This window comes from Egretta garzetta, unplaced genomic scaffold (assembly GCF_000687185.1).
Source record: "Egretta garzetta isolate BGI_Z169 unplaced genomic scaffold, ASM68718v1 scaffold13, whole genome shotgun sequence".
NCBI lineage: Eukaryota > Metazoa > Chordata > Aves > Pelecaniformes > Ardeidae > Egretta > Egretta garzetta.
In genome coordinates, this window is record NW_009259239.1 from 267,236 (window position 1) to 295,044 (window position 27,809).

At 37.8% G+C, this 27,809-nt stretch overlaps 1 protein-coding gene across 5 annotated transcripts; it reads left to right on the top strand.

Annotated features, from left to right (window-relative positions):
• The first annotated feature begins 395 nt into the window (after positions 1-395).
• Positions 396-27,809, top strand: ATAD2 (ATPase family AAA domain containing 2). Of its 5 annotated transcripts, none has more exons than XR_004841624.1 (27): positions 396-557; positions 1,074-1,123; positions 2,440-2,593; positions 4,053-4,149; positions 5,129-5,213; positions 6,174-6,284; positions 6,746-6,857; positions 7,841-7,957; positions 8,565-8,673; positions 8,897-9,012; positions 9,109-9,283; positions 9,894-9,982; positions 10,330-10,489; positions 12,058-12,148; positions 12,578-12,892; positions 13,689-13,815; positions 15,137-15,320; positions 16,847-17,032; positions 18,335-18,467; positions 18,612-18,808; positions 20,063-20,222; positions 20,573-20,695; positions 20,790-20,939; positions 22,130-22,528; positions 22,983-23,104; positions 24,691-24,868; positions 24,989-25,436. XR_004841624.1 is itself a non-coding variant. In XM_009635977.2 (27 exons), the coding sequence occupies exons 1-27, from the start codon at positions 466-468 to the stop codon at positions 27,136-27,138; spliced, it is 3,825 nt and encodes a 1,274-aa protein (XP_009634272.1). In that variant the 5' UTR covers positions 396-465; the 3' UTR covers positions 27,139-27,809. The 5 variants fall into 5 exon arrangements, 4 of the variants coding, with proteins under 4 accessions (XP_009634272.1, XP_035747465.1, XP_035747464.1 ...); XM_009635977.2 differs by lacking the exons at positions 24,691-24,868; positions 24,989-25,436 and adding exons at positions 25,446-25,574; positions 27,097-27,809; XM_035891572.1 differs by lacking the exons at positions 24,691-24,868; positions 24,989-25,436 and adding exons at positions 25,446-25,574; positions 27,097-27,809 and having other exon boundaries at positions 20,063-20,207.

Sequence of the window (27,809 nt, forward strand, 5' to 3'; positions counted from 1 at the left end):
AGGAAAACTCCCCTAACTTACATTTTAATCCCAGGTCATGCAAGGTCAAGCCTGACTGCTCCTCTGAACCACTTTTAAAAAAAAAGTTTTGCTGTCCTTTTTTTTTTTTTTTTTATGGAATGCTAAGTTTTTACATGAAAGGCTTTGCTAAAATAATTTTTTCAAAGGATATTAAGCTCAAGTTGTCCACAAAAAAAGTGTGGTGGAGGGGAACTTTAGCTTTGACAGCTGGGTTTTTTTTTTCTGAGAGCTACTTCTTGGTGCAGAATTGGTTCAAGGCTTACCTGCCATTAGTTGTACCACTATCGAGTCAGGAGAGTTACAGAATAAACTTGCCTAAATGAGGGAGAATTTCCTTCTCAGCTCAGCATACATGGTTCAGATAAATACGTTCTTATTTCCTTCTTTCACTAGGAATTTTCTTCTGGCAAAATTGAATGCTTCAGTGGACACTGTTTAAGATCAATGAGAAAAACCACACCGTCATGTTCGGACTCTAGCTTTGAGAAAAGCATGGAAATATCAAGCGAAAATGTCAATCAAAGACACTTTACGAGGTACTGTATTTCTAGATGTCCAATCTGTTCAATTCATACAATTAAAAGGAAAAGTGAAAGCATGCACAATGAGTCACGTCATGATAAATCTACAGCTAAACATCTGTGGGGAAATACAATTATGTTAATGTCAGTGCCAGTATGTTAGAAGTAGAATCACTCTCAGCAGTAAAAGTCTTCAGCTTGTGTAAAAAACATGCATCTTTTCCCAACTCCCTTGAGAGGTCTCCTCCACTTTGGTTACTGAGATGTTACTTGCACTATTGAGACTTCAGAATTAGCACGTCAGGAAAGTTATATCCTTATAGAACTGTCTACATATGGTACACAGCAGACTTGGGATCTGAATCCTCCATGTGGTCCACAGGCTTTTTGCACGATGTGAGCACTGGATTATAAACTTGGTCAGGTTCCCTACTATTGATCGGGAACAATACAATACAATACTTCTACACAATAATTCTAATACAATAATTTTTTTCTCCCTTCTCTCATTTGTCCTCTTTCTTAATACAGGCAGTTGGCAAAGCTGACATCAGACCAAAAAGAAGAAAAATATAAAGAAGGTAAGTAGTGGTAATTCCCAAGGATTCCTTTTTAGCCTGGTTTCTGAGAAGGATTGTGTTTGGTCACCCCATTTAACTTGGCCCCAAAAACTTCTGAACTTACCAACCAAAATCAGTTGAAGTTGTGAGAATAGATATCTCGAAGATAGTGAATTTCCGAAGAGTTTTATGAAAAGAGATAGGTGCAAATAGGAGGATATGCTATTAATTCCTTTCAGGCCAGGGGAGAACACAGTGTGAATTCCAGCCTGCTCTTAGGCACTAGAGAATCTGTCCCTTAGCTCGGGTTTCTTTGTGACATGGATTTTCTAGAGTCTGGGACACAAATTAACTGAAAAACGTTCTTGCAAATAGGGGGGAATATTGCAGTATTATAATATATGTAAGTTAAAAAGTAATTCAGTCATGAGACGCACAAACCCACTGACGTGGGGAAGGTGTCACTGAAGTTTAGCGATTTACCTTGGAACCCGAGTTCTGAGTGCTGAGTACACAAGCAGGCTTGGTGCCGTGCGGCCGCTTGCTGGCACCTGGGAGAATCCATTACTTCCAAGCAGTGTCCTGCCCCACGGGCTGAACTCAGGAAAGGGCCTGAAACACACTTTGTGTGTAGTAATTCAGGTTCTAATTCTGTGCTGCTTTCTCACTGACCTCAACTGTTTTAATGATAGTGCAAGTAACAAACCTGTGGCAAAGGATGCTGTGTGGTAAATACTGGGCAGATCTTTTTTTAAAGGAGGCAAGTGTTTGAGTTCTTTGGTATTTGAGAGTTTATCTTGAGACTTTTCTTATCTTCTAGAGCTTTTGTGTCATGCAGAAAATGAAAGTGATGCATGCTTAAACAGCGTACTAAAAACATGCATCCTAAGAAGAGACTTCCCACATAAACAATTTTTAAAAAAAAATATTAGAGAGCATTCTATATGAATGGAGTAAAAACACCTTAGAGACATGTATTTGTTGTTTTCACTTTTTCAGAAAGAAGTAACTGGAATAAACTTGCCTTCTGCATGGAACAAAAGTTGTGTGTTTGTTTTCATCAGATTGGCTTTCCAGTCTATTAAAAAGTTGCTATACAAGTCATGCTTTTAAGTAGGTAGTTTAAACATAAGTAATTTCTAATTTAACATAAGTTGAAACATAAGTAATTTCTAATTTAAGTTGAATGCTGTGGTCATGACAATAACTTCTAATTCTGTATTTAAAGAAAAAAACAATCCACTGCAGATTTTTTTACATTTTACTACAGCAATGGTGAAATAAAGGGAATAACATCTTTTCTGTCTCAAAATATTATGTATATTAATGCACTGTAGTCAGCAGAACACTGAAGACCAGAGCCAGTGCAAAAGCTGCAGAACAAGTCCACGAAGAAAATGGGGATTTGGAGGTCCGACGAAGCTGCAGACTTCGACAAAGTCATTACACCACTACAAATCAATCTGTTTTGTTTGACAAACTTATAACAAAGTAAGTGGGGTTTTTTAATCATCTTGAAAAGCTACTAAAACGAGCCTTATGAGCAAGCCTTGGTGCTTTGGCATAATATTGGCTTAGGGACCTTCTCCTTTTGACAACAGAAAAAGCTATTGTTACTCCTGGCAGCAAGAGCTAAATGTATGTGGTGGTGGGGCTGAGACTTCCTTACGTCCCCCTTTGCATATGGTACATCCTTGTGATAACTGCTGAGCTGCAGGTGCACTCCATAGTAGAGCCCCACCAGGGTCCCCTGGCTCGGAACTTTCGTGATATTGGCAATCTCTGCTAACATTCAGTTGAAGTTGATCAGGTAGGGTCTCCTCCTGCTCTTGCTTCTCCTCTTCCTCCTCCTGTTCTTCCTCCTTTTCCTCCTCTGCCTGTGCTGGTATGTCCTATAATTATTGTTAATGTGTTAATTTATGTAAGATGTGGGCCCAGCAGCCAAGCTGTTTACTCTGTGTTTTTTGGAAATAGGTGGTTGCGGCCGGTTAGGACTTCCAGGACTGGGAGTGTGTGCAGGAGGATGTAGTTGGAAGGTGCTTCATGTATAAAGAATTTGGGCACAGCCAATATTTAAATTGGCCACCAGTGTCTTCGTTTTGGGATTGCTAGTTGCAGAGAGATCTTCATACTAGAGCATCTTTTATGTATGGGCGGGGTGGCTTTATGTGTGGTCTTATGAAGCAAAACGATCACTTTACGTTGTGACTTTGAGTAGATTTAACTTGCACTCTAAATCAATTTTAGTAGCATCAGAAGTGCCTTCATTTTTCATTAACTTTTCTTCCATGCTTGCAAATATTTTTATAACGCTCAGTGGAGTTAAGATACTGAGGAAAGTTGGATACAGCCAAACTGAAGTAGTCCTAGTGTTTCTGCCTGTCTGTCCATGGCTTAGCTCTCTTTGTGAAGTCCAAATTTCCATTGTTTTCTGAAATTTTTGTGAAGTGTAACAGCAGTGGGATGGTTTTGACAGCATATATAGTCGTGGAAAACCAACATGAAACTTAAATTACAGTTAAGGGAAGAATAAGCAACCTGTTGTCTGAGGAAGGCTGTGAACTAAAAATTACTTAATGCTATCATGCAGAGCAACTTGAGTGCTATTAAAAACTGCCATGATTTCTTTCTGTTACCTTAATATGATCTTCAGAATATTTTTTTTTCCTACTAAAACAGATTTTTTTTTTAACTGCATTCAGCGAGAGGGGAAAATAAACCTGAAAACAGTGTATATTTGCAAATCCTCAAACGCTTGTTCTTAAATCTCCCTATAAAAATGTAAACATTTGACCAAATTTTAAGTAGTGTTTATAAACTTGGCTAAGTGTCAATGACTCTTGCTGTGTGCATACTATATTAAAATGTCGTACTGATTATTTGTATTGTTTTAAATGGGATTTTTTGTACTTGCCTATCTTTGCTCTTACACGTAAACTTTTTATTTTAGTACTGCAGAAGCAGTCTTGCAAAAAATGGATGACATGGAGAAGATGCGTAGACGGCGAATGATGGAAGACCTTAGGGTGTTTCACGATGCAGAAGAAGTAGATACTAATTTATTTTACTATTTTTGTATAAGTAGTGTATTTCACAAAGGGAAATTATTTACTTGTAATTTTAATTTAGCTGAAATAACTTCTTCAAAAGAGTAGTGTAGTCTAAGATACATTTTTTCTTTCTAATATAATTTAACATCTTACTGTTATGGTCATGCTACAGATACACTCTAAGGATGGTGAAAATATCTTCCTCAGAAGACATGAAATAGCAGTGATATGCTGAAATACATGTCTTATGCTATGCTTTCTGAATTGCCTTATGATTTTTGAATGGACACTGTTTGCAAACAGCTGTCTTGGGTTTCCACTTCAAATCTTACTTAAAAACGGAACTCGTTGATGTCTGGCTTATCTATGTTTGTTCTTGTGCCAGCCTTGCCTGTGAGCTTAAGTAGTCCTCTGTCCCTAGAGGAACTTACGCTAAACTTATCTACAGCAGTCATACAATCATATTTCCTCTGTCTTAGTTTTGCTTTCTTAAATTGCTCTTCTACTGTCCTTTTGAATGACAGGCACTTCATTTTTTAAACATCTTCATAGCCTGCTTTCATATTTTTTTGTTTAGATCTGAATTATTTTTTTTTTAATGAAACCAGAATTGTCCATGGTACTTTGTAGATCATCTCTCAAATGCCCATATGAATTTTTTTTTTGTCTTCTAGGAATTTCTTTTTCCTGGGTTCTGCCACACTCTTGGATTATTAACCTGTGATTAATTGCTACACTCAGTTTTGTATCTGGATAAGCATTTAACTATCACATGCACTAAAGCCTATTTTAGAGCAGAAATTCTCGTTACTAATCCTGGGTGCCAGAATGACATTCTTAGTCTCTCCTTCTGTACCTTAATTTAATCTTTTGTGTATATGGAGTGCCTTGATAATGTTACTATTTAAGCACCAAATATGCCCATGTCAGGTTTTCTGCATGTTTGTGACTGATATTTCTTGTTTCTTTTAATTAGGAAAACCTCAATATGTACTCCCGAGGAAAGAAAGACATCCAAAGAGCTGACAAAGAAATAGCTGATAATCAAGGTAACGTTGTAGGTTAGTTCTGCCTTAAATGTTCTTCACTAAGCTTTAGCCAAAAGCTTTGTCTTAAACAATTGAGACAAGCTGAACTACTGGGTATTTTTCATCTATTAAAAACATCTGTGTTGCTATTGACATTACAAGCCATAGTCACGGACTCTAGGGCTGTACTGTAGTGACCTCAGAACAGATATTCAGCGAAAAAAAAAAAGGTGCTTTTCCAAAATGCTTACAAGATAAAAGGCAACAGATGGATGTGGACAGGTGGGAATACAAAGAAATGGATAGTATTACTCAGAATGAGAAAGAGTGGTCTCACTACAGCAGGAGCGTGACAGTTTTCACGGTTTTGAGCAGCACAGCAAGAGTTTTCGGGAAATAAGGGAGGCTGTCAGATGTGTATGGAAAGCTCTTCCTGAGTGTGAAGATCAGCTGGGGAGAAGATACTGTTGTTCATTTTTGTGTTTAGCAGGTAGTCAGTGGAACCTGCTGTCCGGGCCTGTAATTAGGAGCTGTCATCCCAGTACTCGGTGGGAAAGAACATGAGGAATAAGGTTAAATCGTAAAAGGCCATGTTAACTTTATGTTTGAAGTGAGGGGGAAAAAATTAAGGTTTTAAGGAGAATGATGGCTGTGATTAAGGCAATCAGTCTTGTAGGATCCTTGTAGGAGCTTTCTGGATGGAACAGAATGGGGCGAGACTGTACGTCAAGACAGAAGAGGATGTGGCGGTAGCTGAGCTGACCAATGTTAGGTTTTGTGACAGACCTCCCCTGCACACCCACAATGGAGCTCAGAGAGACCGTGGAGGGGGGGAGCCCAAATAATACCCTGCCGGGCTACTCCCAGGCCCATCCCAGGGACATCAGCCATCAAAGTCCTATCTGCACAAGCCTATAGGCATCTGTGCAGTGCATTTTGAATTTAATCTGCAACAACACTTCAACAGTTTAATGTTATGTCGATGTATGTTAGTTTCATCAGAAGAAAGTGAAGAGAAAGAAGATGATGATGGTGAAGACACTCGAAAACGTTATGACTTTCGACAGAGGAAGACTGTTGAGCGCTATCAAGCTCCATTGGAAAGTAGGTTATATGCACAGTTTCTCTTAAGAACTAATTTCTTGCACATAAGTGAGATTTTTTTTTTTGAATGAAAATATATACACACATTCAACTTGTATAAATTTCTTACCTTCATTCTGTAAGTAAATTTTATTAAATGCATGTATCCTGTGCACATTATATTTCTTTGCCATTTCGCATGCTACTTGTTTTTCAAAAAAATTACTTATGTTTCCTTGAAAGAATAGTAATTAAACAGACTTGATAATCTTACTCTTGTGGTTTTTAGTTCTCCTTAAAAAGCAGGTGTGTGTTTTTTCACTTTTACTGTGTACTGCTTTAAAAAAAAATCCCCCCGCTCTCCACCAAATCACTTGAAACTTCCCCTGAAATTAGAGATGGGTGAAACACATCACATTTTCTGCCTCTTTCACCACCTTGCTTTCTCTTAAACTTTATTCTAAATTCTTTGCTTTCAACAGAACCAAAACAACGTAAGATATATTTTTCGGGTCGGTCTTCACCTGTTAGACGGAGATACTCAGAGATACACAGAGCTCAGGCACAAGTCCCTTGCTGCAAAAAAAATAACAGGTTGGTGTATGGTTAGTGATAGTTCTTAATTATCAATAGTGCTGTCAGTCACATTACCGAATAATGCTTTCAAGGGTTTTCAGATTGGTGGTGATTACAGAGATTACAGATTAATAGTGCAATTATTGCTGTGGTAGTCTGAGGGTATAAAGAAAACAAATATTGCAGGGGGAAGACTATACTTTTTATTAGCCATTAGATTTTTCAAAATGCAGTATTTGTGATCAGTGATAAAGTGATTATGGAGGTTGTGGCTGAGATTATGTAAATGAAATTCTTTTGTTCTGGAATTGAAGCCAGACTGTCCCTCTGAAAATCTTGAACTATTTAATCCTGAAGGCTACAAATTATTGATAATTTAGTTAGAGTGAGAGCCTGTATGGAAGTTTTAGTAGATTTTTTTTTTTAATCACTCAAATACTGATTCTTGTGTCTCTTGGAATCAGTGAATGTTTCTGTATGAAATGATCCTTAAACAAAGAAGATGCTCAATGAAATTATAAATTGCAATAGTAATGACAAAGGGGGTTTGGATCCTGGAAGTGGTTAGAGCATGGAGTATGCCATCTCTGCTAGATGTGAGCACTTTGGCTAGCATTCTTGAAAGCAGACAGTTATGGAAGGAAGGGGTTTTGAAGCCAAATTTTTAAATAAATTAAAAAGGTTTATGTTTCACAGAGTAGATACACAATGCTAAGTGAAACTTCATTTGTGTGTGTGTGAGAGAGAGATTGGACAAAATGAGTAATTTGTTTATGAAATTTCTTTGCAAAATAGTTAAACATTTTACCTCCCTAAGAAAAATTAAATTTTGCTGCCACAAGGAAAATCGTGTAATGTACTTTGAAATCAGATTCATAATGAATACAATGACCTGGAAGCTAATAGATCTCAAAGTAAATTCCGAGATAGAGTTCACTTAAAAGTTTATATTATTTAGTGTGTACTTCAATTTTTTTACTTTTTTGTTTAAATGTTTGCAGACGGAAACATGCAGTCCACAACAGCGATTCCACATCCTCTTCCTCGTCATCTTCATCTGATGATGAAGAGCATTTTGAGAGGCGTAGGAAGCGCAGCCGTAGCAGAGATTTAAGAAGGTTAATGGAATTGGACAATAGGGGAGGGAGGACTCTACTTGGGAGGAGTTTGCATCTGCCTAACCATGAAGTGTTATCCTCATCATCTTGTACAGTTTCTAAATTGCAGAAATATTTAATCATATCTGTTGGTACTGAGAACTGTAACCAGACTCTCTAAAATCAGATTTTTAGAATTGACTTTTGATAAGTAATTTGATTTCTAGGTGAGAATGTGGGGAGGAACACTTGTATGTAATTTTTTTAATGTAAAATTCTTCTGCTCCTGTGCATTACAGCGGTTTATTCAGAGAGAAAACCACCATAACAGAAAATGTTATAAATAGAGGAAATGATGGAGGTTTTGTTACTTAAGAAGTGCTCTAGAAAAACTATTTTAATAACAATCTAACAAATAAGTTTACAACCAGATGTCTTTCAGACGTGTGTCTTATTTACTCATGGACATTAAACATAAAACAATGTAAATGAATATATAACTATTTAGGAAGTTTATGCTCATTTATAAGGTCTTCTGCATTCACTTGCCATCATTATAAAAGCAAAAATCTTCTAGCTGCATCTTAACTCAGAAAGCATTTTTCTCTTTCTCCTTAATTCGAATCAGGTGTCTTCCACTAAACTTTCAGAAAGATGAGTTAAAGAGAATTCACAAGGATCGGATGAAAATTGGAGCAAGTCTGGCTGATGTTGATCCAATGCAAATAGATTGTTCAGTAAGTATTTTTAGTTCATTGTGTCAGTGAGATATTTCCACTGTTAATGGAAGCGTTCAATAATGTGCTGTCTACAACTACCTTGGTTTACGGTTTTCTCTCAAGCGATTTGAAAATTGCCCAGGACATTTCCTTTGTGCTGACATATAATTTCTGATGGAACCTTACCAAGGTTGCAGCTTTGTTTAACATATAAAATGTGTTCTGTTGAATTTATCTTTAGGTACGATTTGATGGTGTGGGTGGTCTTTCTGAGCACATTTCAGCTTTAAAAGAGATGGTCGTTTTTCCATTGCTTTACCCAGAAGTCTTTGAGAGATTCAAAATTCAACCCCCAAGGTAACAGATGTTGTTTAAAACTATAAGTTCTAATTCACCCATTTTCAGGAGAATATTCAACCTTTTTTTTTTTTTTTTTTTTTTTTTTAATTGCAGAGGCTGTCTATTCTATGGTCCACCAGGGACTGGCAAGACCCTGGTTGCTCGTGCACTTGCTAATGAATGTAGTCAAGGTGATAAGAGAATAGCCTTTTTTATGAGAAAAGGTGCCGACTGCCTAAGTAAATGGGTGGGGGAATCTGAACGACAGCTTCGTTTATTATTTGATCAGGTAAGGTTGAAATGTGCCTTGTGTTCTGTCTGAGTTGTAACTGTAATTTTCTGTGATCGGTATTTTTAAGAAGAACTCACTCCTTTTCATGTTTTGTCAGTTCCTTCCACTAAAATGGGTTTTTAGGGTCTTGAAATCTTGAGATGTGTTGGGAAAGATTAATAAAATAAACGAGAAAACCTCGCAAAGCAAAGCCCCCCCTCCCAAACCAAATCAGCCACAAAAAAGGTTGCAAGAGGCAAGAGATGGTGACTTTCGATCAGAGAGAAACATGCAGGCTGAAAGCGTGGTCATTTAAACTCATAACGGAAGCTTGCTTCCAGAACCTGTAGTTGAATTAAGTCCCGGCTCCATTCTTGGTGGTTGCCAAATAGCTGTAAAAAACTACTCATACGGTTTGTTTCCTGTCACCCAGTCTCAGTGGGTGGACATAGGCTGCTGTCTTCTGTTACTCATGCCACTTGCTCCATTAGCTGAATTAGTAGAAATCCCTGATGTTAGTCTGAAAAATCTAGTTCCAGTGACTTTCCAAACATAACGTTTTTCATGCTTTTTCTCTTTAAAATAGCGCTGGTTTACTTATGTCAGTATTCCTGTGATTTCATTTTAGGCCTACCAGATGCGACCTTCAATTATTTTCTTTGATGAGATAGATGGTCTTGCTCCTGTGCGGTCCAGTAAACAAGACCAAATTCATAGGTAGTACATTTTTTGTATTGACATAGAAGCTGCTTGATCTTTGTGAAAAGAAGACCACAACCTATTTAACTTTTCGTGACACATTCATTTATCCTGCAAACTAGTAATTCAATGCTACTACATTTCGGAGGATTTTTAAACAATAACTGAAAACAATTCACTAAGCTTGGTATTAGCACAAGGCTTGTGTTACCTTATCTAATTTTTTATGTCCTAAAACGAGTCTTTCACTAATCAGCATCTCATCAATAAAAGCTTGTCCTTTTTGAGCGGTCATCAGAGAAGCTCATACAGAATGTAACGAAATTTACTAAACCAGTGAATGAAAATTATATTTTTTCTTTTAGCTCTATTGTATCAACACTTCTCGCACTTATGGATGGCTTAGACAACAGAGGAGAGATTGTGGTAATCGGAGCCACGAACAGACTGGATTCTGTAGATCCTGCTTTACGAAGACCCGGACGCTTTGATCGAGAGTTCCTCTTCAGCTTGCCAAATAAAGAGGTCAGAACGTAAACTCAACCTTAATGCTACTGTGGCAAAGTCCATCTTTATAACAAAACCACATAACAATAACCATGGAGCAGTTAAAGTCAAAATCAGTATTGTACAACTTGGACAGAAGAGGGATATCTGGAGAGACTGCATTGTACTGTGGAGGGCAGATCTGGTACTTAATATATGACTAAGATGATTTCAACAAGTAGATAGTTCTATGATTAGTTTTGGTTTCACCATGATCAGCCAAGAAAATGTGATGCTGCTAGTCACTGAAATCTCTAAGTAAGAATAAATGGCTGAATTAGCTAGCTATAAATTACTTCTATCTCATCTTGAAAATGAAAGAAATGGTGTGGACACAAGAGTTTATTTTTGCTAACAAAAACTTTTATCAAGGCTAGTGCTGGAGCGAATTAAAATTTTTCATTCCCAACGTAGTTCCTGTTTGCTTACTTATTTAATCCACTTCGGCACTTTCACCCTGTTCTTGGTTTATGAATGGATAGTGGACGTACCTGTTTTGGATTGTTCCCAGGCTGGGTATCCTGAGAGATACCTATAAGTATTTTGGGATCTGACATTCTTACTGGTACTCATTAACAGGGAGTTGGACAAAGATGTGAAGTACACTGCACAGGTGAGGGCTTGGAAAGCTTCTAATTTAATGGCAATGGATAAGCAATGAAAAAATAGGTATATAGCAACCAAAAAGTATTGTGGGGGAAGATAGTGTGCAGAACTGGAACCCTGTTTTTCTGTTTTTTCTCTGGCTATGACTGATATTTCTTTTCCTTTTAGCACTTTTTGGAAAAATGATAAAATGCTTATTGGCTTGAATGCTAGTAAAAGTGCACTGAACAGTGTATTTAACACAACCATTTGTCTCCTGTTTTTATCTGCCTTCAGGAACAGGAGAGGAGGTGCCATCAAACAGACATAATACATGATTCTCTACTGTGGGAGAATTGTAGAAATCTGCCATAATTAATCTGTGTACCAATAAATACTGGAAGTCTTGCTAAGATCAGAGATGAAGATAGGCAACATTTGACATTTTTGGATCAGTGACAGTAGTTTGAGTCACAATTATTGTTCTTCTTTGTAGTAATTGTAGCAATTTGAAACGTAGGGCTAGGACTTTTCCCTAAATGAACTGGCAGAAAAGAAAATTTGATGAACTAATGAGACTGTTACCACGAAATTTTGCTAAATTTCTGAGAATTTTCTTTCATGAAAAATCTCTGTTTGCAGATAAGTTTTTCGCTATAATTTTTTTCCTCAGGATCATTAGGTCTCATACTTGTGGAAACTTGCTTTTTATGAAAGCTATAAATGCCTTGTATTTCACTGCAGGCCCCCAGAAAGAGTTTAACGTAACGAATTGAGAATGATTAAATTTCCTGCTTGAAAAAGAAGAGAGCATATATTAACTGAACTTTAAAATACTTAAAAGTTTAGCAGATTAAAAAAGTATTTGAATAAACGTGAGGGGGTTGGGGGTTTTGTGGTGTTTGGGGTTTTTTTAAGAGGAAACTTAGGACAAACTAAAATGGCAACCATTTTGTCTCCAGGCTAGAAAAGAGATTTTCAAGATTCACACACGAGACTGGACCCCTAAGCCATTGGACATGTTTCTTGAAGAGCTAGCTGAAAAATGTGTTGGTAAGTTTGAAAACAAAGTGCGTTACTGCATGTGACTGAGTCCTAAGGAATCTGAGCTTGTACCAGGCAGTACCCGAGCTCTTGTGCCTTGCTGCAGGACAAGGCAGCTGGCACACCTTGGGAGCAAACAAAGTTAAATGCTTCTCTCCTTTTAATTTTATTTTTGTCTCTCAGAACATTGAATGGGTTTGGGGCATCTTCCTCAGGAATAGAGTTGTGATTAGGAGGCTGCTTCGTAAGTGCAGGATATCAGGCTGCGAGCCATGTAATAAAACTTCTGTGCAGTGCAGTAACTCTTCAAATTCTCTCTTAACCTGTTAGGTTTTGGCTGCTTACAAAGTCTTTCAGTGTTGCACTTTGAAAACCTTCGCCTTGATTTCTGTATTGCCTGAGATGAATGTAACATTTGATTCTTGTTTTGTTTATTAGGATACTGTGGTGCTGATATTAAATCCTTATGTGCTGAAGCTGCCCTCTGTGCTTTGCGCCGCCGCTATCCTCAGATATACAGAAGTAGTGAGAAACTGCAGTTAGATATCGCTTCTATTAAAATAACAGCAAAGGATTTTGTCATGGCTATGCAGAAGATTGTTCCAGCTTCGCAGAGGGCTGTGACTTCACCTGGGCGAGCGCTATCACCTATTTCAAAACCACTGTTTGAAAACACACTAGCAAGAATTTTACAAGCCTTGCAGAAAGTGTTTCCCCATGCAGAGCTTGCACTAAAGAAGGACCAACAGCAAGGTATAACAATAAAATGCACTTCTTCAAAATCCTGCCAAAGCAAAAACTTCTGATCTGTGCAATCAACAAACACAGAACTCTCAGCCGTAATAACAGTCGAATTTTATAATAGGTCTTTATTTCAGGAATATAGTGCATAGTTTTTATTCTGGATTCTGTACTGAAGTGCTGGATGGGAGCTCTGAATGGCTTGCAATACGCAGTAGAGAGCTATGTGTTCTCTACTAGAGCACCCTGTTTCTGACGGTAGCTCACATCATATTTGTTATTTGTAGAGATGGATTTAAGGTTCAACGTATGAGGCACTGCTTTCAAAATAAATATTTAAATGGGGGGAGAAGGGCATTTTTACATGAATGCTTCTAATTCCTGACTGAAGAATGTCAAGACCACAATACAAGTATAAGTGGTTTAAACTAAATACTGTTATAGCTATCATGGTTTTTAACCATAGTCTCTTAATTTAAATCAGCCCTGATCAGGTTTAGTCTGTCAGTTGGTGAGAGCAAATAAATTGACAAACTCATCTTCAATCTAAGGAGAAAACCTCCAAGTTTTCACGAACAGAGAGATACACCTTACGCAAATTGTGGGACATAGGACAGCTTTGTAGAGACTCGTGCAATCTCTTTAGATCTGTGGTAGGATGAACTCTTCAGAAAATAGCATTCAGTGTGTGCCCTCAAATGAAGAAATACTAAATAAGGGGTTTCCATCACTGATTTAGAACCTATATTAATGCGAGAGCGAGATACGGACTAGTCAGGAAAGTTAACAAACCTCTTTTGTCTTTCAGATGGTTTAAATCATATTTTAAGAAATGATGCACTTGACAGTGATGAGGAATCGCCATCAATCTTTGAAGATAAGTCAGCACATCAAATGGCTGATAGACAAAATGAAAAATTCCTCAATTTTAGCAGGTAAATGTTTGTCCCCTTTATGTTTACATTTTTCAGATGGCTGGGTCTGTAAACAGTTTTGGCATGAGGGGTGAAGTAAAATGGAGGGGGGGCGGGGAGGGTGACCAGTATTTGCAAGAAGTAAGCGTGAAGATCCAGCTGGGTGCTCATGTTCTAATGGAGTACACTGCCATAACCCGTCAAACTGAATGGCCCAGTCCTCTTTTCCTAAGCCAAAGTGGTCCACAAACTATTAGAATGTGTTGATTTAAGCCATGCTATTCTTGAAAGACTGAAGACCAAAAAAATATGTTGTCTGTCCTTTTAACAAAAAAACCTGCCCTTCTACCTTCCAAGATTGTTTAAACAGTAGCGAATCATCTAGCAGAAATAAAGTTGAGAAATGGTTTGTTAAAACACTCTGAGAAAAACTTAAACAATGTCTCCATTTTGTACCTTTAATCTACTAGATTTATGTTATTCTTTTGACACTTTAATGTGGAAGTCATATAAGCCAACAGTTGAAAAAATAGATTGTCATCATCACTGTTGGGTTAATTATTTTTCTCAATTTCTATTGTTGTGCTGTCCAGAAAATCTTCTGACCTGCTGAGCTTGGTTAGGTCTCTAGGATCTTTGACTTCAGCCAGCAAAGGTACAACAGTATTGTGGTGGAAAGAACAAATGCTCCTCACAAATGTTTCATGCTAGTAAAGCAAGATTACTAGGAAATTAATACACAATTCAAAGATGAAACAATTAGAATGACTGAATCAAATAAATATAAATCTTATACGTACTTAGTGTACTGCTGTAATTTAACCAATCCAATTGTGTATTTCTTCAGATACAGCTGATATGTTTCAGTGCCCATGTTAATTTTTTTCTAGAAATGTTGTTCTGCTCCTTCCTTCCCACCATCTTCAGTAACTATGGCTAAATTTCAGCTAAACTTGACAGATGTAGAGATCTCACAGTTACTTAAACTCAAGACCTACTGAAAATTGGTGTGTACAGGCAGTGAAGAGATCTAGACTGGTGTGTGCTGAGAGCTGTTATTCTCCCCCATACCAGCTGTCATGCGTGTATTTAGCAGGACAGTCCCCTGTGTGATTTAAGAGCTAAGTAGTGGACATGCTGGGGGTTGGTAGGATTTCTTAGGGGACGTGTGGTACAAGTTTGTAAGAAAATGAGCTTTGATAGTTTCCTGATCACAGACCAGCTTATTACTTGCTGGAATGGAGAGTATTGACAAAAAAAAAAAGTATAGGAAAAAACCTTTAACATCTTTGTGCCTATTCATCACTTTGTTTTTAAACTTCTTTTCTTCTTATTGTTCTAGAAATGCCTATTACCAGCCAACATCTTGCAGGCCGTGGTTCTTAATAGTTGGAGAGCCAGGATATGGGCAAACTTCTCATTTGGCACCTGCACTAATACATGCCCTGGAAAAGTTTCCAGTTTATACACTAGACTTATCTGTTTTGTTTGTTAGCATCACATCACCGGAAGAAACGTGTGCACAGGTATCTTTTTTCTCTTTAATCTCTTGGGATTCACAAACTGTATATAAACTAGTAAAGTAAGGAAAATTCATTGTTAATGGAGGTGGCCTGGTTTGAAAGTGCTGTTATGAAAATGCATTCTTCCTTTAGATCAAATGATACCAAATAAGGATGTTGTACGTGGCCATATTTTCCATTCCAAATGAAACAGTGAAGATGTTGCTAAGCAGCTTGGGAAGCTGGGAGGTGCTGCTAATAAACCCCTCTTTATGGCAAGAAATCCTGCTCATCTCGGTGGGATCCAGAATGTTGTTTTCATTGTTTCTTAAGACTCTCTGCTCCCAGTAGATGGCTCTGCATCGACCTGACTGCATCATGCACTTTTTGTAGCTTTCTTTTTTATTATATTTGTAAGGCAATCAAGGTTTTAGGGAAAATAAGTGTTTCTTTCTTTACATATACAGCTTCTACTGCTGCAGTATATGCAGTAAAAGCATTAAAATTCATGGAACACTTATATTTGTACACTGGTGTGTTTTTCTTAACTTGGAAAATTAAATATAAGCAGACTTAGTGCTTTTTTACTTTTAGGCAGGAAATCCGTTTTGTTGTTTGGCATCACTGTGTTAAAATACTTTGACCTTTAGTAGCAGCATTTGAGAGCTGTACAAGTAAGGACGGACATGTTACATGACTGGATACTCATCTGTCACATAAGAGGAACAGTTCCTTTTTTGTTATGTGATGGTTGCACCTGCAGTCGTACAACTACCATGTCTAGTCACTGCCCAGATATACCACGTGCGCTTCCCATCTTGTGACAAGAACTCCCTGAATATTGATAATCTGAAAGGGTGCATGGAGAAATTTGTCATGTGAAAGGACTGTTGCCTCTTCCCTCATGCAGTAGATGCATGTCCTCTGCTGCGATTGAGGTACCATCTGTAGGCAATGGCTTGTGGTCTTCCAACGCACGTAATCTGGTCCTTTGGTAATGAGGGGCTGTGAGTGATTTAGCTGTTCAGGCAGGCTGAAGACTGGTCACCTCTTATAAAATGCACTTGAAATTATGAATTGTAAGCAGGCTTCTTTTACAGTATCAGCCCTCATCTTTTCACATAGGTCTTTGTTCAGACTGTGCTCCAGACTGACTTGGATATGTGCCCGCTCTGAATTGAAAATGGTGTAGTCGCAGTCATGTAGTGATTTACCCAGACTAACACATCTTGATGTAGGGTTAGTCTTGTTTTTTCAGGCTCACCACCACATCAGTTGAGTCGTGAGGCTCTTCAGGAGTTATCTTACACCTAAGTAGTTTTGAAATCAGGCAGAGACTCAGGTCTGTTTTCTGTCTGCGTAGCAATGTCTGTATTTGAGTCAAAGTGAAAATTTTACCTTATTGTTAAGGAGTTGTTCTTTTGTGTGTTTGGTTTGATGTTTTGGCTTCATGTACTCCTATTTTGTAAGATAGTTTGACTGATACATAGTTATTAATTAGTCTCTTCTATGTGGTTTAAGTTCTCTTATCCAAGCTTTCATTTTACCAGTTGATGGGAGAAGCTCAAAGAACAGCACCGAGTGTCATTTATGTGCCACATATCCATTTGTGGTGGGAAGCTGTTGGACCTACACTGAAAGCCACTTTTACGACACTACTGCAGAACATTCCAACATTTGCTCCAGTTTTGCTGCTTGCAACATCTGATGTGTGCCACACACATCTCCCAACAGAGGTATTTCTGTCAATATTTTTCTTACTTTTTTTTTCAATGTCTTGTTAGTTTATAAATCCTTTAAGCATTGGAGTACTGTGCATTCTTAAGCAAAAAATCCATACTGTTACTACTCAGGTACCTTAACCAGGTCTCTTAAAATTTGCTTAGATGAAACAATGCTGAAAGCATTTTTCTACAGTGTTTTCTGAATAAAGAGATTGACTTTGACTCAACTTTTTCCCCCTTCACACACTCATACTTATTAGACAGATGTATAAATTCCCTTCAGGCAATAATTCCAGCAACTTCAAGGTGGTTATGTATGTACTTAGTCAAGAATATACAGTGCTTGAAATGTAAATGGGAAAAGATATTTTTACTGAAAACATTTTTACTGAAAACTGAAAGATATTTTTACTGAAAAAATATGTTGGTCACACTGTTAATGGTTGAATGTAATTTCAAATTTAAATTCTTTAATAAAAAATTCAGTTTCTTTCTTCATATAGGTGAAAGCTTTACAAATTAGAAAGCTAAGTTCCAACTTCTGTTTAAGAAACTTGGAAATCAATTTTTAGTTGTATTCTTTAGCAAAATTCAGTAGAGTACATGCTTAGCTTTCTAGACATCTGAGAGTGTGCATTAAAGGAAAGTGTTCAAAATGTGAATATGCTGCTCTGATTATTTTCTCTCAATTACTGGGGGGGAGGGAGTGGTTACCTAGATGTGTTTATCATCAAATGCGTTGAAAGGGCTTAACTTTCTACGTAAGTTTTTATACTTTTAATAAATACCTTCTAAAAGAAGTATTGAAATTCCTTCCATACCTTTTGGTAGTAGTGATTGAAAAATGGAGTAAAACTTGGAAGTATGCAACTTCAGACACCTCATTTAAATGAATTTAATTCCCCCCCCCCAAAAAAAAACAAACAACAAACCAGCTTACCAAAAAATCCTCACTTGTCTCTTGAACCCTGCCTGTTCCCTCTATAGCTGCCATAAAGATTCAAGCTAAAGGACAGCAAGGCAGGTAAATACAAAATAAGCAGGTTTGGAGGTGGCGAATGTCATCTCTTTATCACTGTATCATATGGTCCCTTCATTGAGCTTTAACTCTAGAGATATTCCTTAGAGAAGATGTTTTTATTTGCCATGCTAACCTATGAAAATCTAGCCTTTTAAGGCCAAGAAGATAACTTTTCACAGTTGTCTTATCCAGATGATTGTTCAGTTTAATTCAGAAAGATATTCATCTTTTTGGAATAGAATATGAATTTGTGTGGCCTTATATCTGAAATATCTTTTCACCTCATGCTTTAGATAAAAGAATTGTTTATGAATGATGATGAAGTTTTCAAAGTTGAGCTGCCTAATAATGAAGAAAGAAGAATGTTTTTTGAGGACTTAGTTATAAATCAAGCTGCTAAACCGCCTGCGTCAAAAAACAAAACAGGTGAGGTTATTCTACATATAAAACTTTGCTAGCTGTAAGTTAATAGCTATACAGTATTTGCTTTGGTGGTAATATTGTCTATAATTTTTCATATGTTTGTATTTGAGTACCATAAATTGACTAAAAGTTTCTGATTAATTTAAGCTTGGCAGGCATTGGAAGTGCTGCCTGTAGCGGAGCCGCCTAAGCCTCGAGAGCTGACAGAGGAAGAAATAAAAAAGCTGGAGGAGCAGGAGGAGGATACGTTGTGTGAACTTCGGATTTTCTTAAGGAATGTGACTCATAGACTTGTCATTGACAGACGTTTCAAAGCATTTACAAAGCCTGTTGACCCAGAGGAGGTAAATGAGTGTTGATCTGTAATACCATTTTATCCGTGTGTACTTACAATTTCTCTGTGTTTGTATTTCTTGGTGTTTTGTGCTTTTTATAGGAAGGTTTATCTTTGGTTTTAGGACCACAATATTCTGATTTTTCAAGAAGCAGGAAGTGAATTTTGCTTTTACTTTTGCTGACTCCTTGAGGCTCTCAAATGCCTGTTATTTGAGTATTCATTGAAGGCCTTGGATTCCTTCTAAAACATCCTTAGAACTGAAATATTCTAATTTCAGTTGGAAGGGACCTACAGTGATCATCTAGTCCAACTGCCAGTTAGACCAATGCCAACACAGTTTGCTCATGAAAAGGCTTTGACACGTAAGCATGTTACAGCACTGAAAAGCGGAGAGATCTCTTTCTTTATAAACAGTATCTGTAGGACTGTTTTAATAAAGCCTAAAGCTCTTTAATTGACTGTCAGTGGTTTCTGTGAGAACAGGAATAGAAGCAGCAGTTTTTAAAATAAATTTTAAGATTCTATTCTCTGTTTCATTTGGGGTTCCTCAGTGTAAGATCAACCATAAAGGCTGTGTGGTTTCTTCTTCCTCCCATACACTTCTTATGTCTCTTTTTCTCATTTAGTTTATTGAGTAAGTCTAAGCCAGGGGCATATACTTCAAAGGCAGCTGTAGTTTTAATACAGCTTTGCGTTTCAGCAAAGCCCTGTTCCCCTAAGCATCCACTGACTTGTCTTTCCCTTTACTTCTAGTTTCTGAGATGTGAATGATCTAAACAAACATAGATGTCCTCATCTAAACTAGTCATTAGGCTCCTTTTATGGTCTGAGTAAAGAAATCGGCACCTTTGGGTCCAGTTATCTCATTCTAAAGTAGATGCCTAGGACGGATACTTCAAAGGTGCAATTCTTGCAGCCTTTTTCTTGCCACCAACAACAAAGAGAATGTCGGCTGACTTTACCAAGAAAGGTTTCTTTGCTGTAATTTTCTGAAGCAAAGTGAAATGAATCCCACTCTGGCTGTCTCCTTTTCTGCCTCACACATGCTTCTGCCCTCCCTGCTTCTTTTTTTTCCCTCTTCTGGTCTGTCTCTTCAAAGCCCATTGAAATAGCCCTTCTATTTTCAAAAACTTAACTGGTTAATTTCTGCATCTTTGGACGTGTCATAAAAAATTGGGTGTTCTAAGTCTGAGACTTTATTAAAATAATTAATTTTGGTAGATCTGTGTTAAATCTCTGAACATGTATATTTCATTTGTAGGTACCCGATTATGATGCAATTATTAAACAGCCCATGGACCTTTCAGCAATTCTCTCTAAAATTGACTTGCACCAGTACCTAACTGCAGGAGATTTTCTAAAAGACATTGATCTAATCTGTAGCAATGCTTTAGAGTACAACCCAGGTAAAGATCCTGCAGGTGAGGATGTGTTTTTATACCTAATTTGGAAAAATTTTAAATGTATAAATTGATAAATGTCATCTGTGGACAGTAGACTTGGGATTGGATCATTTTAAACACAGAGAGCATTTCTTGCCAGGTTGTAAATGTTGTAGCATTAAACTACTTGGGCATGAAATTGTGATAGAAGTGTTGATCAGTAACTAGTGCTTTTGCTTTAATAATTAACTTTTATGTTGTTATGCTGAAAATACTGAGATAACCTTTCAGAACCTACCTATGAAAAAAGCAAAATCTTTCTAAGTAATCAAAATAAAGGATCTCATTGGCTGGTAGAAAATACTTGATTCTGACTTTTAAAATTCCAGATCGTCTCATTAGGCACAGAGCTTGTAGTTTGAAAGATACAGCATACACCATAGTGAGGGAAGAAATGAATAAAGATTTTGAACAAATCTGTGAAGAAATTAAAGAATCTCGTAAGCAAAGAGGTATGTTTTTTGACACTGATTTTAAGACTTGTCTCAGTATTTGTAACCACCAATGCAAGACACCAATTCTTTGATATCTGTTCTTTATTGCAAGGTTGTAGCTCTTCAAAGTATGCTCCATCTTACTACCATGTAATGCCAAAGCAGAACTCTGTTCCTGGGTGTAAGAAAACAGACCCAATGTCTAATGAAAAAAAGAAGATGCCAGCAGCGCCTGTAGATTCCAGTACACCCTGCTCTAATGGCAAGTTGCATTTTATTCAGACTTTCTTGGAGAAGGTGCAAAAGTCACTGATCCCTTCTCTGTTATTGTGACATAACAGGTTTCTGTGATGTCTGGTTCTTCATGCCAGAGGCATTACATTTTTTCAATTTGCTTCAAAATGTGAGACAAATTCAGAGGTCATTCATTCCATATGGTTATGAAATTCAAGTACAGTGTGGTTGGTTTACATTGTAAGACATTGGCTGTGATGGTCCAGCTGACATTTAACAGCTCCTAAACTGCTACCACTTGAAGTAAAAAATGTTGTACGTGGCAGTTTCTGAATACTCAACTAGTTTTTAGTTAAATGAAACAGTATTTTTCCCTTCCCTGCCCTCAGATGCTAAAATCTGTGTCACCTCTTACTGTGATTTCTAACTGAAGGAGGAAAGGGGAAAAAAACAGGGGAGCAGTAATAATAGATATGTAAAGGAAAGATCATTATTTCCTCACTTTTCCCGTGAAAAGAACATAAAATAACAAAGGGACTTTGGTCTCTCAGTTAAAATGCATGACATGGTGTGAAGTTTCCTGGTCTCACTGGCATGACTGGGGATTTTGCTATTGACTTCACCCATCTGCTTTGTGTAGGACGCCATGAATACTAAGAATGGTGGGGCTTTCTGGAAGGCAAAAATGCAAAGTTTGTTTTAAACAAGGTTAACTGAATCAGAAAGCATATGAGGTGTAAGTCTTTACAGCAATTTTTTCTCCAGCAAATACTACCTTAAAATTGTATCTAACTCTGCCCAACGTGTGTTTAGCTTTTGAAGTTTACGGCTTTCTAACAGATTTGAAGAAGGGCTTGTCTCCAAATGCTTTTCTGTTGTTCATCTATATTAGTTCCTGTAATGAGAAAGTAAGCAACTTCACCTAGTAACCTTGCTTTGCAGTAATACTTTCTATTTAAAATAAGATTTTTCTGCTCATAACATCTTGAAGCTGATGGTTTTGTGAATGAAATTCTGTAGCTGGCTTTTAAAAATCTAATAGCAAATTGACCTCATTAACTTACAACTCTTTCTCTAGACATAAGTAGGGAGACAGACAATGGTACTTGAGCTCCTTTGATCATTTTTCTTGTAAGTCAAGTAAGATGAGGATGCTGAATTTTGAAGGAAGAACTGTTTTGGTAGTTTTGGATTACTTCTTCTGATATCTCTTTGTAGATATGTCAAAAAGAAAGCGTAGAAGGAACAGAGCATCTTCAAATATTGCAAAAAAGAGGAGGAATTTTCAGTTCAATAAAGAGAATAAAGTTCCAGAAGACGAAAATAAAGTAGAGAGTGATGAAGAGTCTCCAGAACAACATGTCTCTAACATAGATTGCACTGAAGTTGAGTCCACACAGGATTCTTTTAGGGAAGAAAATGAAAATATACTTCAAGAACGACAGAAAAATGGGAATGAAAATAAATCTGGGACAGAATATGAGAGTTTTCTCCTTGTGGCTAAATATCCTTCTGAAAAGAGGATTTTTGTGCTACCTGAACATTCAGACCTTAGAAAGGAGAGTGAAGTGCCAGATTCCTCAATAGCAGAAAGTTCTGAAGACAGAGATTCAAATGGTAAGTGAAAGGTCAAACAGATCATTTAGCTCCTTTTTCTTCCTGACGAGGATTACACTATTTACTAGGTTTTAGCCTTCCTTAATTCCATTCTGTTATTTCTGTTGTATCTCTCTAAAATGAGCACACAGTGTTTCTTGCATAATGATGCTGCCCCTCTAGTTATGCTAGCCAAACTCATGTTTTTCTGCAGCTGCTGGTTTTTTGATTCTGAAATTTGTTTTTCGAGTGGTACTTAATTGAAAAACAATCGTTGACTGTCTTTTATTGTATGAGTATCTTCCCAGTAATGAGCAGGATAAGTAAAAGTCAAGCATTTCTTAGTGAAAAAGTGGTAACAGGTCTGTATTCTGCCATTGCAGAGAGAGACTGTACTCCAGGTACAGGACACTTGACTGATACTGTGTCCCACATAAACAGAAATCCTGACTTAAGAAATTTTGTGTCATTCCAGATTCGTGGGTACAATATGTGGCTCATGTGACACATTCTCAGGTTGAAGAACAGGTGACAGGTCTTGAGACAGCAGTGGACATTTTTGGACAGTCAGTGATTGTGGATTACTATGAGCTCAAGGTAAGTGTAATTTCAATTTTGTCCATACCGAAGTAGGACATTTTCTTGCTACATGTACAGTTGTAAATTAAGTAGGTTGCTAACCAATGCCAATTAAAACAACTTATGGGAAGGATATATAGCTTGTGAAATAATTCAACTTGTAGTGGACTATGACTCCACACATGGTGTAGACTGCTGTTCTTGCTTTTGGTGAACTAAATTTTAGGAGACTGGGTTCTCGTCCTAATTTTTCATTTAAAAGGGCTCGTTGAATTTTAAAATAGTCCACTGATAACCTGCTCGTACTATTGGTTATTAATGTCTTAACAGTTTTTATGATGGATTTGGGGGGATTGTTTTGGGTTTTGCATGTTTTCATTTATTAGGAACCTGAAAAGGACCTTTATTTCTAGCAGTGATGACTTTAAACCTGAAGTTAGCAGGCTGACATAAAGCTCATCATGGATAAAATACTAATACCTACTTTTCTGAAATTATTTCAAAATGCGGTGTTAGAATTTTGCATTCATACAGTTACAGCATTTTAAGGGTTTTCCAGCCCCTCGTAGGAGAGAAGTTGCTATCCTAGGCTGCAGTCGGGGAAAGTGTTGAAAATGGGCCTAGCTGCAGGAGGTAAAAGGGGTTCCTTTGCATGAATTAGAGAGGGTAGAACAAGGACCTGATCTTCAGGGGATATTGCAGTGAGGAAAATTAAGAAAATTGCTAGGTTGGAGTCTTGGAAGTTGGCCAGTGCAGAGGAGGGCTGCCATTGTGAGAAAGGGAGTATTACATGGATGTTTCCCCTGTGTGGGGAGAATGTGACCAGATAGGAATCCCCTTTGGTGAAGGGGCTTGTCAACACAATTTCTGTCACATTTTTAAGCTGTGACCTAATCTGTAGAGGTGAAACTTAACTTTTTTAAACTGGCTTCCTAAGGAAGCAGATTTCAGGGGGTTTTGTTCTTCATGTCTGCCTGTGTACGCAGAGAAGCCACACAGGTTTTTCATAGAGTCAGGGTGCTAATAGCATGTGCTCCAAAGTTATTGCCCACTGGAGAAATGGCAGGGTAGAGCCCTTATATACGTTTCAGCTCTGAGGAGAGTTACAGTCATGAAACGCGTACTTTAAAAAACTTGTTTCATTAACATGGGTGCCATTGGGACTAGCTGCTCATACCAGAGAGCCTGTTTGGAACTCACCTGCAGTGCGTAAGTTAGGTGAACCTCCAAAATGTAGCTGCTTTGTTTTGTTTGGTTTGTGGGTTTTTTTGTTGTTGTTGTTCGTTTATTTGCTTGGTAATAGGCCTAGAAATTTATGATCATATAGAAGAGCATGCAGTCACCTGTGTGGCAGCAATTAGAAATAGTTTCACATGGGATGTTGACCATACACCTCTGTCACATCCTACCTTTTCTGTTTGCAGCAGCTGAAAGCACACTGTGGCTTTTGTGCGTCTTACCTGCATGTTACATAAACGAAGTTGAGGGGAATACTCAGATTTTGTGCTAGCTGATGTGAGGGAGGCAGAGTTTGATGGCAGGCAGTTGTGAGGGAGTAGCATTTGCATTTCGTGTGGCTGCTCTCTTAAGATACGTTTTCACAGCTTCACACCCCACTGAACAGCCCCAGCAGTGGAAGAAGGTCTGCCACTAGCTTCTTATTGATGCTTTCCCAGAGATTATCACATTCACATCTTTGGTAACAGAAACGACTGTGTGAGAGATTGGTCATCTGCTACAGGCAGAGTCACCCTGCTAGTTTTTCCACTCTTCAGTGTAAAGGTAGGAGCTAACTGATCTGCTTCAGACCCCTGAGAGTGTGTTCTGCCAGCAGAGCTGCAGGCTCGGTACGCGCTCAGTTAATGGGTAAAGGTGAGCACCTAAGGATGCTTCCATTTCCAGCTGGCACAGCTGTATCTAGAGGATCTGATGCCTGGCTTCCAAAGATCCATTTCACGGTGCCCTGCATTGCAGCAACAGTTTCTCTAATGAAATGCAACAGTGGCTTTGCTGTGGCAGCAACTCTACGACCAAGTGGATTGTGTCATTCCCTGCTGTTCTGGAAGCAAGTCGATTCACAATTATGATTGTTGATGTGATAGATTGATTAGTAATAAAACATTGCCTGAAGTCTGCACCTTCCTTTTCTCTGAAGTATGAAAAATTAACTCATTTTCTCCAGTTAAATCTTGTGAGATACTTAATCTGTTCTCTGAAGTATCACGCGTATTTCATTTAACAGTATAAGAAAGTAAGATGTCACTTGTGTTGTATTGTTACTGTTTAGCTTCTGAAAACATAAAGAGCCTCTTCAAAGGATCTTGCACTATTCTAAACTTGTTTCCATTTTTTTCTTCAGCAAGTGTTGCATCTTGTCACTCTGATATCTAAGGACTTCGATATATTTCACTTGGAAAAACTATATGCTGTTCTCAGTCAGTGCATTTACAAACATCGGGAAGATTATGACAAAACTGAATTGGTGAAGGTAAATTTTTTTGTCCTATAGCACTTTCTATCACTGTTATGCATGTGTGTGTTATGTGTATGTATGTGTGCACTCCGGACATCACGCGTATCTAGCATTACTTTTTACTGCTTAGTTGCCTGTGTTACAAGACTTTTTCATTTCAGTCTGGAAGACATTTATCCATATTGCAAAACCATTGTTGTATTTGGCATAATTGTTGGCAGTTTCAGCAGGGAAAGGCTTGAACTTGAAGACAATGGGTCCACCCACACAGCCCTCTCAAAGCAGTTAACCTCAGTCTGTTGGTTGTCCTTCTCCAGAACCTTTGTAGGGGTGGGGGGCTGTGAAAGGAGGGTGCTTTTCTCAGTCCATTGCTTCCTCTTTCTCCCCTTCCAGGCAGGCAGATGTGGCGATACCTCGCATAGTAGTTATTCCATTCTTGAAAAGTAATTAGGTATGAAACATAACGAGGTTGAGACTTTACCCTAGTCTCACTGTAATCTCTTTTTAACTAGCATGGCTCGAGCGCCTTCAATTTGGCATATGGGGTGATTTCTGCCTATGCCAGTTTAATGCTAATGAGTCAAATTCTCTGATCGCTTCCTGTAAGAGAGAATTTCTGAGTTGTCAGAGCTCAGCAGAAATCTTCCAGAGGCACCCATGGTCCCAGTCAGGCATTCCCAGTATTGAGTTGATTTAGATAGGTTTGGCTATTCAGCCTTCAGATTCAAGATCCTTGAATCCGTTTGTCTTTGAGATGCTTGTGCCTGAGAAAAGAGAAAATTCTTTACACCTCTCAGTCTGCCTTAAAAAAGAGGAAGCCTCTTCTCTTCGGGCCTGGTCATCTCCGATCTCTTCTTCCACATCTGATAGTCAGAACGGACGCGCTGTTCTGATTGTGCAACAGTGAGGATTATGTGGATTCAGGGAGGCCATTCCTGAAAAACGCACCCTTCTCTCATCTGGTATAATGATGTGTTTTAGCACGAGAAGGGATTTATTTATGTTACCTCAGGGCTTGTGAGCTTTTGTGGACTTAAGTTTTCATGCTTAAATTAAAAGGGACTTGATTTCTTTGTTTTCTACTTCTACCTTTAGCCTTAACAAAAAAAATTAAAAAATATCTTCTATTCAGAATGACTGTGCAGGTCGGTCAGCAGCAAGCTCTGCTGTATGAAGAGACAGACTTTAACATGTAATTATTCAGAGTGCGGAAAATAACATTTCCAGCTTTTAGTAGTGGCTTTTCAGGAACTGTCTCCTCTTTGTAATTGTTGAAACCGCTGTTGATACTGATCCATAGTCTCCTGACACAGATCCCTACAGTCTCCCTAGCCTACTCTGTCTTCTGGGTGCGTAAGGATGCGTTTGAGGCTGGTGGGTATAGAAAGGCATTGTGGTGGCGCTAGCACATGTATTTGCTAAATATTGCTAACAGCTGTATGTATGTACTGATTCTTTATTCTTTTTATGAAGAAATAAGCAGGGTTCTTAAGCTTTTATTCATGCTGATGGCTAGTTTGTCTTTTTTTCTTACTAGGAAATGAAGAAAGAAATTGCAGCCTTCAGTTATACTCAGTGATTCTTGATTTCATCATACTTGACTTCGACTCCGTAATGTTTTCTTTTCATTGCATGCTGTTATCTGTTTATGGTTCAAAAAAGCTTACTTCTACTTATATATTTATACTTATGTTAAACAAATATATCTTGAAATTTATTTAGAAAGCTTAGCTAAGTTCCTTTAACTGCTTTTATTTGATATTTTCATGTTATATATATATATTTTTGTGACATACTGCTGTGATTGCCTTTGGAATGCTGCAGAACCGAACATCTCCCAGATAATTTCAGTACCTCGCTATAAAAGAAAACAATCAAAAACTTGATAAACTTTTATCATTGTTTTCCAGCTTGTGGGAATACATTTTTCTGAAGGAGTCTGTGGTACTGTATGGTCCACTGCGTATTACATAAAGATTTTAAACTGAATCTCATTTTGGTATACGAAAAGCAAATCCTTTTGAAACCTCTTAATGCAGTTTCAGAGGTAATTTTTTTTTAATTACCTGGTAGCACCTCAAGTGGCTTTCATAGAATTAACAACCTAAAGAAAGTATGTGGGAAAAACAGTCTTTCCACAAACATAAAAACTTCTGCTGTGGCTTATTTCTGCCTCTCAAAAAGTCCTAACTTGAAACAAAGCAAGATTTACTACTGTGACTTTCTAAGGTAAAGTTTAGTCTTGCTTGT